General features: G+C 40.2%; 1 protein-coding gene across 1 annotated transcript; it reads left to right on the plus strand.

Annotated features, from left to right (window-relative positions):
- The first annotated feature begins 1,935 nt into the window (after positions 1–1,935).
- On the plus strand, positions 1,936–10,405 carry LOC310815212 (prostate stem cell antigen-like). Its single transcript, XM_083684907.1, has 3 exons — positions 1,936–2,070; positions 7,727–7,837; positions 8,451–10,405. Exons 1-3 carry the CDS (start codon positions 2,019–2,021, stop codon positions 8,675–8,677), a joined length of 390 nt encoding a protein of 129 aa, XP_083541033.1. The 5' UTR covers positions 1,936–2,018; the 3' UTR covers positions 8,678–10,405.
- Positions 10,406–16,651: the final 6,246 nt, after the last annotated feature.

Consider the following 16,651-nt stretch of genomic DNA (forward strand, 5'->3'; position numbering starts at 1 on the left):
AGGATCAAAACAACCTCCTTATTTTCGGATCGCGAAAGTAAATACTCTGAAGAAGCTATTTCATAATTGTTTTCCCCCCTGAAGTCAAAGTCAAAGTCAAAGTCAAAGTGGCTTTAATGTCAATTCTTCACGTCAAGACATACAAAGGAATCGAGAGGACGTTTCTCACTCTCCCACGGTGAGACAGATAAAGTGCCCAGGCACAACAGATACTCATGGTGGGCACCACTGTCAATCATGGTTAACTCATTTACTACCTGTTTGGTCTTTAACTCATTTACTGCCTTTGCTATTTTCTGTGAGGGAGCCTGGGCTTGCCATAATACAGGCTTAACAACACTCCAAGCACTCATGTGAAGCAACCATAGCCCATCCTTAACTGAAAGCAGTCTTTGGAATGTTTTGATTCACACTTTTAGCCTCCTTCATACCGTGACCTGTTCCAACATGTTGTCTCCAGGCTGCTTTATGCTGCACATCATACTAGCTTGTGTGTGCCTCCCTAATAATACTAGCTTGTGTGTGCCTCCCTAATAATACTAGCTTGTGTGTCCCTCCCTAATAATATTGTATACCATACTAATTATGACATAGTCATTTTAGATAGTATGTGTGCTTTCAAATACAAAACAAACGACCACACTTCCAAAGAGCACAGAGATACCTAATGCATTTGAATAGTAAATAGTTTATTGTTCAAACCAACGTAGGCCGAGCAATAGGTTCTAAAAATAAGAGCAATGGGGACTCAGACATGCACTCCATGCAAACACCGATGTTGGACTCAATATTTGAATAGTGGACCAGGAAGTTAAAACTGCACATCCTGGTGAGACACTAGGATGGAAATATTGTATTCTCTTTCTTAGAATGATACTCATCTTCCAGAGGATATAGCCAACCTGAGCAGTTGGGATAACACCAACACTGGAGAGAACACTGGATGCCTTTCATTTAAAATGTGCAGTTTTTTATATATTGGCACATTGCTTTAAGAACAAGATATTCATTCTTCTATGATCCCAAGACTGTCTAAAAATAAACTTTGAACATTTTAAAAGTTGAAATCTATTTTGGGATTTCTAAATGAATGATATCCATTGATTCTTGAAGAATCTAACTTACAAATACATCATGGGCTTAGTTCAAGTTTTGTTTATGTATTATTTAGTTTAATTTATATCTCATGGATGGTCAGACCTTGCATCCATAACCCCGTCTATGCATTTGAGAGTGGTTACATTTCTCCATCCCCTTGCCTCAGCTCTAAAACAAGTGGTGGGGTGACTGCTTTGTTGTTGTTTGAATCCCACATTGCCCCTTTTACGTCAATTATTTCAGCTTTCAATCGATAGAACTTAACAGCATTAACAAAACATGATGTAAAGTATAGTATGAGCCTAACTCTGGATATCGGACCAGCCAGTCCTTTGGTCCTATAGCCCTTTAGCTATTGTCCTAATGACTAGAAGATTTAAAGGAAAAGATCCAGCCTGATGTCCATGTAAGTGATGTTAAAAAATAATACCCCTTTCAGTTCTTAGGTGGGCTCGTGTAAGTGGAGAGATGGCTGAAAATGGAATTGGGAGAAATCAAATAATGGGTTATTTGAATGTCCCAAGACAAAACTTTCAAGGGAAAGCGTATACTTATTACGACAACATGCAGGAGAGTGGTCTCTCACCTGTACTACTTCAACCTCCAGGCTACCACCTCCCAGTAGAACTTTCATGAGTCTACAACCAAAGAACTACGCTACAAGAACTGTCAATTTTTTGTGTTTTAGTATTCTATACGGTTCACCTGTCAATCAACTTCAGGAAAACAAGGGTGTGGAATTATGGAGACACTTCCAAGTTGTTGGTTGGATATTTAATAATGGTGACGTGGGAGGGGGTTGGGGAGCGTTGGGGGGCGGTTAAATAGCGGGTTAGTGACACATTCTGATCCCAGTCTAACGGACTACAGAACGGACACACCTGTAATCTCGTCGACGCAGTTATTTCTCATTTTCAAAAATGAACAGAATTCTTCTCAGCATTTTCGCAGCTGGTCTGTGCTTTGCAGTCGGTAAGTCGGTTATTCTAGACTTTTTTCAATTTGTTTGTTTATTGTGTGAAGCTTTTTTGAGACTTTTATGAGACCTAAGAATGGTAATGTTCCTAGAGAATTATGTTCGACCGTCATTCGACGGTAAAAAAATAAAAAAGACTTATAGTTGTATTCTATAGACATACACAACTCGTTTTCTGTATTACAGTGGAGTATTATCGTGTATGTATAGTGTACAGTTTTTCTCGATTGCTTGAGCACAACTCAACTATAACTTTTTAAAACAGTTCCACTAAATAGTTTTGATTAAAGCAGTATAATTTGTCATCTAATAAAAAATGTACTTCACCTTTCATTTCATAATGAAATATATAGTAGCCTAACTACTAGTCATCATAATTCATTGTGCAGGTAGGCCAACTTTCAATTGAAAATAAAGGTGAAAAAAACAGTAAGAATTTCACTCAGCAGAAAAGGTTTTTACTATATCTTGTTTACACAGAATACGAATCTTACTATACATATAAATAAAATTAATCTACAATATTCAGAACCAAGCATATAATAACAAAAAAATGCATTCATTTTACATGCATGCAGTAGAGATTCGCTATAATGGGAGAAATAACTATATGTTGTAAGGAAATAATTCAGTTTTATTTGTCAACACTTAATAGATTGTGGTGTCTTATGTAGAGAGTTGTGTTAACTAGCAAAAAGGTGCATAACATTTGCATTGTGTGTGAAATCAAAGACAAATGACTAAGCAATGAAAAATTACTAAATGACTAACTATCTGGCCGTTTACACTATGGTATAAGCAGTCAGATAAAATAATGACAAAGAATGTTGCCATTCCTGAGCTGGTGGCTGCAGATGAATTGGGTATTTCTGTGACACTAACCCCACCCTATATAACCGTTACATGTCTGGTGTGTCTTATCACAGGCACAGATCCAGACAAACTATAATAGACTCCTATACCTGACTAGACTGCATGTCAGAAACTGTCTAACCTCCGATGAGAGATTCTGGTTAATAGGTTGAGCAAAGGCGATGGCCTACTTCTGTGTCCTCTTAAAGACTATTACTTATGAATGTTCAGAATATGTGACCATTTAAAAAAATGATTCTTCTTGTTATAAGGTATTGAATACAGTTGATCCTGCAACTCATTGCCCCATATCCTGTTTCAAACCACACCCACCCTGTGGCCTTTTCTCTTGTGGTTCTTTATGCTGGTATAATAACCCTGCATTCAGGGTTTGATTCCCAGTCTGCATTCTCATCCTGTTACATTAGTACCGTGACCTGGATTACTTGCCTGATATATATAATAGGAGCCACTAAGGAGTGGTGGGCATAGCTGAGTTAGATCTTTTGTGTAGGTTGTGTTAGCTGTTATGATGTACATGAAGGAAAGCATACCTGAAGCTACCTGAATAGATTAAAGACATAGTAGTTTAGTATGCTGACAACAATCTATTGCCACTTATGTAAAGTCCAATCCCCCAGGGACACTATGCAGTATTGAATTTCTAGGCGTACCAGCAAACAAAAGTGTGTTTACCCAATTAGTGTTATGAAGACCTGTTCTGGATATATTTGACTATGGTGTTGACAAGCTTATCTGGCTTTACATGTTAAGATTTCGATTATTTTATTTTTTTCATTGAAAAAAAAAGAATACATTGATCTGCAAAGCCTTTGTCCATACGCGTACTTTGACTTTTTGGTTTGGGGCCTCAAGAACTACGTGACCCGTGCAGCAGCAACGCCCTCCCGAGTCAACAGAATCACTACGTATTCACCTCCACGGGACCTCTGACGCGTATCTACGTAACTTTGTTAAAGTTTGCAGGTGTATTGTAGCAGCCTTGTGCCTCCCACGTCTCTTTACAGGTGCTTTGAATTCAACGAATTGAAGAAAGTATAAAAATGATTTAATTCGTAGCCTATTCGCCTATGATGAGAATCAGATAAATACCCTAACATGTTATATCGCTGGGATGTAGTCTAATTCGTACGAAGCGCCCCACAGTTTGATCCAAATATCAAGCGCAATCGCGGGAAATTCTGGTAGCACGCAATTCCAAAAACAACTGCTGTTGTGTCAGTGAAAGAGGAACGCAAGAACGACACAAATGGTAACAGAAGGAATGTCCGTTTTAAGTGGTTATTTATCCACTTGTAAGGTTATTTTGACTTGCTGGGATAGTTTGCCTGGACTCATTATCCGCCTTGGCGAGTCTCTCGGCACCACTGCATTGATTGTAGCGTCACATCATTTGGCTAATAAATATTGTTAACCGAAGCTTAATACCTCATTACCAATTTGTTTTTCAAAGTGTGAGACAGTCCAAAGACCGAGGGGCCAGGTTGCGGGTATAATGTTACGCACAGGGAGTCCGAGAGTTTCAAAGGACGCGCCATAGGCAGATAGGTCCGTGGACAAAGCTCCGTTTTTATATCATACAAAGTTATTGATGTAGCATTACCTACACAATCACACAGCACACACCCCTCTCATTTAATCCATACCAAAGCAATCAAATTAATTTGGCACTGAATATCATTTATTCAGGATTTCATTTAATACACAATCCAGCTGCTAGGGGGCGCAATGCGACCCATTCGCCACCCTTAACTCCGCCCATGCCTTCGTCCTCGACAATCAAATGTGTTGTACTTTTTAATTATTTGAGCATTTCAACTGAGTGTTTTGGGTAAGCAAATTTGTCCTGCCCAAAATATATTGATTATCTTTTTTTTTTTCAAAAACGATCCCTCCTTTAAACGATCCCTCAAAACCCATCGTTTTAAACTTGCTTTTAACTATTTTTATTGTTGTTTTTACTGACTGAGCTTTTGTTGTACTTTTTTATTTAACTATCTATTCTTGTTCTCTTCATGAAATGTAGTGTCTTTGACTACTGAGAAAAGCGCTATACATATATTATTATTAAAACCTTATCTACCATTCGTTGACTAGTCTTTCAATAGTGTTTGTGGAAATATCTGAGATTAGTATGCCAGCCCTTAGGCATGGATCTACAGTCTGGCTGCTTTCCCTTGCCAAATCTTTTTAAAATATGTTTTTAGGGCATTTCTGCTTTATTGGGATAGAGACAGTAGAGATTGACAGGAAGGATGGGAGAGAGAGGAGGGATGACATGCAAGATAGGTTGAGGGTCAGAATCGAACCAGGAACCTTGCGATTATGTGGTATGCGCATTAGTGTGCTACGCCACCAAGCGCCCCCCCTCCCCAAATATTAATAGGGAAATTCAAAACTGATCCAAGACTGATGCATTAGGCAATATTGCCCTCAGATGGACAACTTTGGAACTGATTATTCAGAAGTCAGTATCCTAGTTTTGCTCATCAACAATCAAAGCCCGTGCTCTCAAGAGAACTCATAGTGGTCAGAGTATGGAGACAGCTTTTCTGTCTGTAATCAAACAGTCAGTTGTGGTGTTCTCAAAATCATTAAAGCCTCATCATCTCATAATAAAAGCACTCTCATACAGATACAGAGAATGACAGTAGTCTGTAGTCAGACAGTTGTCAGGAACACGGTGCCACACCTTGTTGTTCCAGTTACTGTAGCTATTGCTCATTTCTCCCCATCAGTAGTGCTTTCTACTCCCAATGACTGGTCCATGGCCACTTATTGCCTTATAATGACTTTGGGTTACAGTCAAAGATACTAGCAGAGTTGATACTCTCATAGTTACCCAAAGTTCACCTCAGCAATGATTTAAAGTTATGAGCATTCCAAAATCTTTTTTGAATTTGGGCTTTATTTGATCTAGTGAAGTTGACTTGATGCTGTTCTGTGTGGGTTTGAGACAAGGTGCTCTGTTATCTGTGGTCTAATATCAGATCAAAATCCTGTTTGTGGCATATGTATTATGTCCCTGATTCTTGGAATCCTCATGTCGTGTTGACCAATGATGGGTGATGGAGACACAACCAATTAATGAGTGGTTGCTGCTATGGTGAACAACCTCTCCACCCCCATAACAAACATAGCTACATTTACAAAGACCATTGTTGTGATGAAGAGAGTCATCCGTCTACAGTCCTCCATGTTGTGAATCCATTTGAAGCCTGTGCATCTTCATTTAAACCTACCTGTTGTGGTAGGAATGCAGTTGAGTGAGTAAGCAGCAGTTCCATTCGGGCAAGCTGTCACCTGAGTGCATGAGAGCCTGAGGGATTTGTGAGATGACGTTAACGGCACAGACAACAGGTCGGACAGGATTTTGATGGGGGTAAAGTCACAAAAAAGCCCCTGTACCAGACAAAGGACGAAATCCAGTAACTTGCGTCATGTTATGCAATCCATATAGTACAGCAGAGCGGCTTAAACATGAGGGTTGTTGGGTGTGGCTGTTAGAGTTGTAGCCCTGAGATGTGGGTTGCATTTATAGGAGCGGGGAGTTTTCCTTGCAGTCACTTGATTTGCTTGCGCTCACTAATAGTGCATTTTGTTGGTCAAAGCATTATTGTGTGTGATTGTTTATGACAAATTAAAGTTTACTTGTGCTCACGTTTTATAGAGCATCTACACTACAATTCAAACATAAGTGAATACCAGTAGAAGTCACAAATGAACAAAGATATTTCTGTTGTTGCTGCTCAATGTATGTTATGGGTGTGTTTTGGTGACAGGAGTGGCACCCTCTTTCTAATCCAAGTCTCTAATACCTAACTTATCAGATTGGGGTGTGACCGAAACTAGTGAAAAGGGGGCAGGCAGTGCCATGCTTTTTATACCTTATATAACATTAGTTTGTCTTTTGGCTTAGTTTGTATGTCTTATTTATCTCAACCAGAAATTCATCATTTGAGGCCATACTTGTTTTCCAACATTTCTGTATTGAGGTTCATACATAGTGATGGACAGGAGTGGTCTAAAATAACAGATATGCTTTCCACAGATTGCTGTCACCTATAGTTCTTGAGCAGTTACATGACTCAAAGCAAATGGATCTGGCTGACTTATACCTGTCATGGGATTAGTTTGTCACACATTCAACTTGAAGGACAGGTTCTCAATTACGATAGTACCTAGTCACGTGTGTGTGTGTGTGTATGTTTGCATGCAAATGACATAGTGTGCGTGCATAAGTGCGTGTAAGCATTCACCACAGGGCTGAATGGTAAGGACTCTAAGCGGCAACGCTCACCTTCCTCTTTACCCTAAAAGCACCCTAAACTATTGATTAAAGCAGGTAAGAGCCCTGAGGGCATAGGTCAGCGGCCTGGCTTTTCATGATTGGCTATCTCAGTCTGTGGAGTGACCTTCACGACACGCAATCCTATTGTCTCTTCTCATCAAGAGCTAAGAGCTACGCCCCATGTTTGTGAAGTAGAAAAACAAACAACCATAGCCTTTTATGACTACATTATGACCTATAGAAGTTAAGCCTTAAGTCCACTTCAAGAGCAGAGAGTCAACAACCCACCGTTGAGTTGGGCCCATCCTATGTTTATTTAAATAGGGATTTGGGACAGCCTCATTAAGCATTTGTTTCACAAGATTTGCGCACAAGATTTTTGAAAAGATGTTTATTGGAACAACAGAGATGTTTTCTGGAACAGCAAGGGATGATTGATGCTCTCTCTCTCTCTCTCTCTCGCTCTCTCTCTCTCTCTCATTTCTCAGGCCATGCTCTGCAGTGCTACAATTGTGACATAGGCCTTGGGTCCCTGTGTATCACCACCAAAGTCACCTGCAAGGCGGGCGAGAACTGTTATAGTGGCGTCGGCAAAGCAGGTAAGGAAGATTGGGGCCTGGCATGAGTCATAGGTGTCTTCTTTGACGCTTGACTACTTCCCTTCCCAAAGCCTCTCTGTTCTCTGTAGAAACCAACACGGAAGAGAGCCAAATCAGGAATTTACATGCTTTGGAGTGATAAATGTCACAGTTCTTGCATCATTCCAATAGGGAAACACTGCCAGTACACTTGCCAGTACTCATATAGAAAAAAGCTTTAGGGAAACATCTACTGTTGAACGTGAGTTTAATTGGCGTCACATTTAAAAAGAATCAGAACACCAGGAATGTATGAGGAATACATTTAGCCTTTAATGGACCATAGACCTTTCATGTATTTGATAGGGTAGCAGGGAAATAGTGTGTTACATGATGTGTCACATGACCATTATATGTGTCACACTCAATGCCACCCACACAAATCACATGATGTTGCGGTCACTTGTTATGTAAAATAAAGCTGTAAACTGATGTTGTGTAAACCTATTTCAGTAGGCCTTTATTTTGCTGAAATGACTGTTACTGAAATGACAAAGTATTGCTTTGAAATACCATGGCGAATAGATGATTACACAATAATAACCTACTGATTACTTTGTCCTTTTCTCCACAGGCGGGTTTCTGGATGTCAAGATGAAAGGCTGCCTCATAGTGTCTGAGTGCAACAAGACAACTTCTGTTAATTTCCCCTCCAACTCCAACACCACAGTATACTCAATGACCAAGACCTGCTGTGACTCTGACCTGTGTAACAGTGCTCCAGGCCAGGCCCGTGTGAGCCTCCTGCCTCTGTCCCTCGCCACACTGACCACTCTCTTTATGGCCAAGGCCCTGGTGTGAGGGAGGGAAGCCTTCCATGTGACACACACACAGACACACACAGACAGACACACACACACACACACACACACACACAGACACACACACACACACACACACACACACACACACATACACACACACACACCATATCTGTCCAAATCTTTTACTTTGTGGACATAAATCCTGCACAGAGCATGTATCTCTATTTTTTGGCAAACGAAATCCAATCAGGTTTGTTTCATACACCCCTCTTAAGCGGGTATGAAAGCATTTCTTCTAAAATATTTGTCTTGTTGATTATTGATAACATGAAATGAAATTATTACAAAAGAATGTACTTTCCCCAGTCATTAAAATGTACAGCTCTTCCCCCCATTGAGAGCACTATGGAAAGCATTCTATTAAACCTGTTTTGAATGGAATGCTGTGGAATGTGCATGTACATTGGACTTTCCATCCATCTGATTTGAGCAGGTGTCTTCTGAGACGTTGACAGGATAAACGCACCAGTTATAATGACTATAATGATTGCGTGTTATATGTCATGCTGATGGTAACATTAAAATGATCTTCCAAATGGAACGAACAACAGGCCTCTTAGGCATTCTTGCCCATCTAAGTTGTACGTGTAAGTGTGAAGCCATTGACAATGGGGATAACACTCAAACCTAGCAATTGAGAATCCATATGAACAAGTGACTTCATGGTATATGGCCAGGGTCTAAGGTGTGGAAAGCAGATTGTAAACAAGGAAGTAAGTTATGTGGCTAAGTCAGTTATTTGTTTCAATTAAAAACACCACAAAGACTATTTGATTGTATACTCTTAATCCACTTGTCAAAATCTTTAATGTATACAGTAAAGTATATGGGGGCCAATGCATACATTTCAAGGCACTTGTACCATTGTAGTCAAGGTTCAATTTCAATTTAAGGCTCATTTCAAATTTGATGTATAATGTTTACAATTTAATGCTCATTTCAATATTACTGGATCATCACACTATTTCAAGCATTGTATAACCTTCATATGTTGGCTAGCTGAAGGAGATGTGGTGTAGGAACTCACACACCCTACAACTGGTCTTTACCTAGTCAACTATGGAGGTTATCGTATTTTAACTCAGAATTTGACCAAATGTCCACCCTGTACATTTATTATAGGCCAAAATTACGCTTGTATTTATCTTGTGATTTTAGAATGTTAATGTAGAGAATAAATCTTTTTTTTTTGTTTTGGTAGTTGTACTTTGTTGGTTGTACTTTATTTTACTGTAAAATGACTAGTTATTTACTTACAAAGTAAATTACATATTATTAACTTGTTTTTCTCTTTGGAATTAATCATAATACAAACCACTGGTCAACATTTGATACGAATAGGTGTTGAATTATTTGAAGTCGGCGACTGGTTCCTAGTTCTTGGTTAATACTTAGTAAATACCAGTAGAAATAGTACCGTAAAATAACGGGCTACCATTTTGTTTATTGAATATCATCTGGGATTCTTTTCTTGTTCAGGTTTACTGGACATTTGTCAAAATGTATTTCCTTGTAAGGGAGGAAGTCTGTGTACTAATTTGATGTTGGCTGTGTACTAATCGTAAATAGCATGACGGATTAGTTATGTCTTCCTACAACCTTTGACTTGTTAAACTTTCTATACAAATTATAATGTGTATATGCGATGGCTGGATGTCTTTGCAAAATTGGTTGTGTAAAGAATTCAATAAATGTTCAAAACCTCTGGGTTGGCTGCTTTCTTCAGTGTTTCATATCTCTCTTGAGACTTCCTCTCAATGACTCATTCCACATGTTCTCCTGCCTGGCAGGACATACAGGTTTCTTGAACAACATACCCCACCTTGTTCATATCATGTTAGTAGAACGTCCTTGTATATGTTTTGCCTCAAGAGAATATATCCTTTTTGTTATCTGTTTAAAATGCACAATGCTGATGAGATGCACAGAGTTTTAATCAACAACCTAGTAGGTCGCTGAGACATGTTTAAGTCACTATTTTTCTACCAAGCTGCATAGAGAATGTGCTCTATAGAGTACTGTATTCTCACCTGAACTTGAGTATTCGAAATGCCAAGTTAACAATTCATTTGCTAAGGTTCAATCCTGGCAACAAGTGCTATAAGGCAACATCCTTGTATTATTGGAATAACAAGCCACAGGCACCCAGTTTCAACACTGTATGTCAGACCCCCCCACCCCCACCCCCCTTCTTCCTCTCCTCCTTCCCTCACCACCTTACTATGCTCATCATTCCAATCATTCACTGTAGTATTACCTCAGCCTTTACTGTCACTAATGAGGGGATGACAAAATACCTGTTGAGCCCCCTTTCCACTCCTCCCCTTCAACCCCCTCAGTATATAGCTGTAGGCCTATGAACCAGGCTCACCAATTTGTATGTCACTGTTCTCTATCCATTTAGAAGACAAGGAGCCGTGGTTCTTCTGAAGTACTCTAATTTTCTATTCTTTTTGTGATCAAAATCCAACTCTTCACTCACCATCAAGATGAACAGGATCGTTTATGGGCTCCTTGCAGTTATTGCATCATTTGTGCTGGGTAAGTCTCATCAATTATTAGTGCCTCATCTTCAAAACAAAGCTCAGGATGAGGTTTGGTTTGGGTATGTTTAAATCTCAATGATCATCATGACAAGCTCATTCATTCTTCAACTCTTCTTATCCATGAGTTTCATTTTCAAGTAGTAGTTTGTTGTAGTTGAATATCAGCTGCAGGTATAACCAGTCAATAGGTTTATTACCATTACAGCAAGTCGCAACAAGGGAACAATATCCAGCATCTGAGCAGAGAAATTGTCCAACCTTCAATAGGAAGGACACAGCTTATATACCCTAGAATCAGTTAGGTAATACAATCACTATTTTGTTTGTGCATGTGATTACCTGTCGATGATACACTCTGTGCATCAATTGCGATCAACAGATTAACAGAGGGATCATATACATAATATTCTGGTCCTGAACATCAGCCGACAAGCTAAAAAATTCATCAATAGAACATACATAGATCATGTAATATACTAACACTACAGATATGATCACACATGATCTTTACACAAGTGTAAATATAAACCTCAATACGTGGAAATAGTCCTTAGTGGGAGTTAAGAATTTGTCAAGATGGGGTCTTTTTCTCAATCAGATACAGTTGACCACAGAGATGATAGTGTACAGCTATCTCTGAAATCAAGTCACTTGATTTCTATGATATAATGGCACAAGAGTTATGTGAATAATGATAATTATTGCTTTCTTAAAGGTCTAGATATGCTGTATGGCATACCAAACAAGGGAGTGGTCAGTAGTGTTAGGATGTAAATGACAACAGCAATGACAGTTTCGTCAAAATTGTCCCAGTGGGGGCGTTTGGTGGCGTAGCACACTAATGCGCATGCCACGTAATCGCAAGGTCCCTGGTTCGATTCCGACCTTCGACATATCCTGCATGTCATCCCTCCTCTCTCACCCATCCTTCCTGTCAATCTATACTGTCTCTATCTCAATTAAGCAGAAATGCCCTAAAAACATATTTAAAAAATTATAATAATAATAATTGTCCTAGTGGTGTTGGAGAAAAAGCATGTGATATACAAACAGACAGAAATCAATCCATCGTCCCCTCCCTGATTTCATTGTGGGGGACAAAAAAAAACAGTTTTCTACTGTGAGAACCCTATACAGCAGCATCATGCCACAGGTGATAGAAACATATGCACAGTCAATGATGTCTGATTTGCCTTGCTTAAAATGTGTGTGGAATTCACAGGATAGTTCTTTTCTTTCTTTCAGTTAGAGAGAGAGACAATTAGAGAGAGAGAGATCAATTGAATTTAGACTACCATGTCCTGTAATCTCTCAATACAAGTTCCTATTTATTAAAGAGCACATCACGAACAGCCGAAACTGAGAACAGTAACTAAATTCTCCACCTGTCTTTCCTTTCACCCTAGTATTGTGTAGGAAAGTCTGGTCTCAAAGAGGTTACCTTTCCCCCTAAAACTTGATTACACAATGACAATGCTTAGCTTTTGTGTTTTGTGTGCTCAGATCATGAGTCTAACCCCACCCATCCCTGTGTGTTTCAGCTGAGTCCCTGACCTGTAACCAATGTAGTGTGGGACTGCTGGGCACTTGCCTGAACTCTGGTGAAGAGACCTGTGCAACCAACACAAGCAGCTGCTTCACTGGAAGAGCCAGTAAGTCCTCCTCATATCCCCCGACCTGTCATTAAATAGACAGACACACACAGACACACACACATACACACACACATACACACACACACACACACACACACACAGACACACACAGACGCAGACACACACATACACACACACACACACACACACACACACACACACACACACACCTTGCATCATGCTCACTTTCACACACACACGTGACTAGTCACTTTTTTGAGTCACACTAGTCACGAAATTGAGAACCTGTCCTTCAAGTTGAATGTGTGACAAACTAATCCCATGACAGGTATAAGTCAGCCAGATCCATTTGCTTTGAGTCAAGTAACTGCTCAAGAACTATAGGTGACAGTAATCTGTGGAAAGCATATCTGTAATTTTAGACCACTCCTGTCCATCACTATGTATGAACCTCAATACAGAAATGTTGCAAAACAAGTATGGTACATACACACACACACATACACACACACACACACACACACACACACACACACACACACACACACACACACACACACACACCTTGCATCATGCTCACTTTCATCTAACCCCCTTTCCCACCCCCCATTTCTCTTTTTCTCTCTCCAGCATTTCCCTCCATCACTGACTTCCTTGGCTTCAACACTCAGGGTTGCCTGGAAGGCACCAACTGCAACCAGACCTCCAACGGCACCATCCTGGGTGCCGTCTTCGAGGTGTCGAAGGTGTGCTGTGACACTGATAATTGCAACCCAGTGGTGATCAGCGGTGCCCCCTCTGCCATGCTCTCCCTTCCTGCAGCCGTCAGCGCAGCAGTGGTGGCCACTGTGTGGCGCAGCATTCTGTACTAGACCCCCTCTTTCATAAAAATAAACCCTTTTCAACTTCCACCTAAAAAGCGAATGCCCTGCCACATCTATAATTGACAGCTCATGAAACCAGTATGAAATCTGTCCTCTTAAACCACTTTGACATCTCATCGGTTCACACCGCACAACTTGACTCTGATTTTGCCATGTGTTGATGCTATGCTATGTCACATCTTCTAAAGACTAAGAATGATATTAGATGCCTATTCGTGGAAGTTGATCAATGTAGTGTTCAAACAGTAATACTGAATCCTTGAACCTTACATGCTTCTTTTTTTTTATTTTATTATATTCATGGTTTTACTTACTACATGTATGTGTCGTACTCGATGAATTTATGGAGTAAAAATAAACAAAATCCTAACAAATAAATAGTTGTTATTTTTACTGCTTTATATATAAAAGTTCTATATAAATCTAATTTCTCTCCCTCAAACACCAGGGTTAGGGTTGTAGCTAGGGTTAGGGTTGGAGCAAGGGTTGGGCTCGAGCTAGGGTTAAGGCTGGCACTAAGGTTAGGGTTGGAGCTAGGGTTAGGGCTAGAGCTAGGGTTAGGGTTGGAGCTAGGGTTAGGGCTAGAGCTAGGGTTAGGGTTGGAGCTAGGCTTGGGGTTGGAGGTAAGGTTAGGTCTAAATAGTAAGTTAAGTAGGGTCAGTCAGTACACATTTTAAAGTTGGATTGAGTTGTCAAGCTTAAATAGTTGGATAGTTTAGTGGAGTGGGTAGGTTAAGAGTTGTTTGGTTAAGTGGTTGAGAGTGTTTCAGTGGAATAGAACTGGTAGCCAAGAGAGTGTATTGGTGTGTAATGATTCTCAGAATGTGTTCTGCAAGTCTCCTGTTGGTTATATTCAAGAGTTCTGACAGGTCCATAGCAGTTACAGTAACAAGGGGCTCTCAGAATGTTGCCAAAATCAACCATCCAGCATGTCAAAAGATAGGAGCTTCTACGTGGATGCAGTGGCCGCGCTACTCGGTTACGGCTTTTCACTGTCCTGGCGCCCCGCTGGTGGAATGAGCTTCCCACAACGGTCAGGACTGCAGAGTCACTTCCGATCTTCTGCCGTAGATTGAAAACCCATCTCTTCAAGCTACATCTTAACAGTCCCTCCTAAAGACCGCTTCACCTTCACTACCCCTCCTATACTAACCCTAACCCCCGAGTCATCTTCTCCCCTGTTACCCCCCTGTACAAGTTCTCTCCTGCTAATAAAATATACTTATTTAAAAAAAAAAAACTGGCATTACGACTGCCAATGGTCCCTGGTGTGAGCATTGATTACTTTGTCTTATAATGACTGTTGGATAGATGATTCACTTAATTAAACAAATGTATTGTTGTACATCGCTTTGGATAGGCGTCTGCTAAATGCCATAAATGTAAATGTAAATGTAAATGTCAATGTCAATGTCTTCCCTAGTCTTGTGTAGGAAAGCTTGGTCTCAAAGAGGTTACCTTTCCCTCTAAAACTTGATTACACAATGACAATGCTTAGCTTTTGTGTTTTGTGTGCTCAGATCATGAGTCTAACCCCACCCATCCCTGTGTGTTTCAGCTGAGTCCCTGACCTGTAACCAATGTAGTGTGGGACTGCTGGGCACTTGCCTGAACTCTGGTGAAGAGACCTGTGCAACCAACACAAGCAGCTGCTTCACTGGAAGAGCCAGTAAGTCCTCCTCATATCCCCCGACCTGTCATTAAATAGACAGACACACACAGACACACACAGACACGCACACATACACACACACATACACACACACATACACACACATACACACACAGACACACACAGACGCAGACACACACATACACACACACACACACACACACACACACACACTTTGTATCATGCTTACTTTCATGCTAACCCTCTTTCCCACCCCCCATTTCTCCTTTTCTCTCTCCATTTCTCTATCCATTACTTAAGCAGGGCACTGTATACATTTTCTGTAACCAGGGCACACTTGAAAAAGAGACCCTGGTCTCAAGGTGCTTCCCCCTGTATAAATAAAGGATAAATATAAAATAAAATAAAACACTTCAAATACACAATTTTCATGCTTGGCAGATTTTATCTGATTTTATCTAACTCATTTTTCTCCTTTTCTCAAAAAACATCTCACAGCATTCCTCTAACACCACTATTGTCAAAGTGGGGTACGCGTACCCCGGGGGTACGTGGATCGATCTGGGGGTACGTGAAATAAATCTGTGATTTACCTTCCCAAACAGTCCTGTTGAATAGCCGACTGCAGTCTCAGTACCAAAAATAAATGCATGCACCCTATCCAACAGAATAGTATTATCACAATGTCTAATATGTAAGGGATAATGTTCATAGAATATCAATTAGGCTACAAAATAACCCACAGGGGGTACATGATTGTTAAAAGTTTGGGAACCACTGCTCTAATATCTTCAATGATTGTTGAACATGCATCTCCATGTTGCCTATTGCCATGTCCACATATTCCCAGAAACTCTCTTCTCTGTTCACAGCTCTCCAAAGATCATCTAAAAATAATTCTAGAGTGATAATCTTGGCTGTCGTGTCTCCAATGACTTCTCTTAGTTTGTCAAGATCTGTAGGTTTTACACTCCCAGTTGCATCTTCATCATCCTCCTCACTTTCCCTGTCACCTATGTAAATGTCACTTAATAGAGAGGAAACCTCTGCTACAGGTTCTCTGAATGTAACAAAGTTACCTACAGGTTTGTCATCTGATCTGCTTGGTCTGAACCTGCCATCTGTTCTAGAGTTACTTTCTCTTACATCTTCCATAGAACCTGCCATCTGTTCTAGAGTTACTTTCTCTTACATCTTCCATAGAACCTGCCATTTGTTCTAGGCCTATCTATCTGTTCTACTCTTATTTCTTCCAGAATGGCTCAACATTTG

The sequence above is a fragment of the Argentina silus genome (assembly GCF_951799395.1).
Source record: "Argentina silus genome assembly, chromosome: 14".
Classification (NCBI taxonomy): Eukaryota; Metazoa; Chordata; class Actinopteri; order Argentiniformes; family Argentinidae; genus Argentina; species Argentina silus.

Bases quoted from the DNA above. Each gene is read 5' to 3' on its own strand.
- LOC310815212 (XM_083684907.1), top strand. From the start codon at position 2,019: ATGAACAGAATTCTTCTCAGCATTTTCGCAGCTGGTCTGTGCTTTGCA. The intron at 2,071-7,726 runs GTAAGTCGGTTA...CTCATTTCTCAG, and splicing joins TGGTCTGTGCTTTGCAGTCG to GCCATGCTCTGCAGTGCTAC. The intron at 7,838-8,450 runs GTAAGGAAGATT...TTTTCTCCACAG, and splicing joins TAGTGGCGTCGGCAAAGCAG to GCGGGTTTCTGGATGTCAAG.